The following is a 347-nucleotide window of genomic DNA, read 5'->3' on the forward strand; positions in this document are numbered from 1 at the left end:
CGTGGAAGAAGGTCCCAGCCTGGCCAGGGGGTCCCACCAGCCCAACTTCTCCAAGCCAGAGCGGTCCGGGAATGCTGCACTCAGAGCGTGCTGCTGCCTCTCAGTCCCACGCCCCGCACGAACTGCTCGAGAAGGCCGCCGATGGCCCCCGAGGGGCTGGGGGGCACGGCCTTCAGGCCGATCGTCCGGCTGTAGCTGGCCAGAAAGGCAGAACGTACTTCTTCCAGCCGGGACTCACGGTCGCTCGCTGACACCAGCCTAGGAGAGAGAAGGGGATGGTCAGCAACTGCAGCCATCCCTCTCCCCACCCCAGCTCTGACTTCTGACGTGGGGCAGGAGGCTGGCAG

At 66.3% G+C, this 347-nt stretch overlaps 1 protein-coding gene across 1 annotated transcript in view; it reads right to left on the minus strand.

The window, feature by feature from the left end:
* Position 1: 1 nt before the first annotated feature.
* MTMR14 (myotubularin related protein 14) overlaps positions 2–347 on the minus strand; it is a gene marked incomplete at its 5' end in the record, with an annotated part of 27,864 nt that continues 27,518 nt past the window's right edge. Inside the window, one exon of the mRNA XM_010291122.1 lies at positions 2–258. Within this exon, the coding sequence (XP_010289424.1) occupies positions 81–258 (178 nt within the window). The remainder of the gene's footprint in view (positions 259–347) is intronic.

This window comes from Phaethon lepturus, unplaced genomic scaffold (assembly GCF_000687285.1).
Source record: "Phaethon lepturus isolate BGI_N335 unplaced genomic scaffold, ASM68728v1 scaffold52077, whole genome shotgun sequence".
NCBI classification, from domain to species: Eukaryota; Metazoa; Chordata; class Aves; order Phaethontiformes; family Phaethontidae; genus Phaethon; species Phaethon lepturus.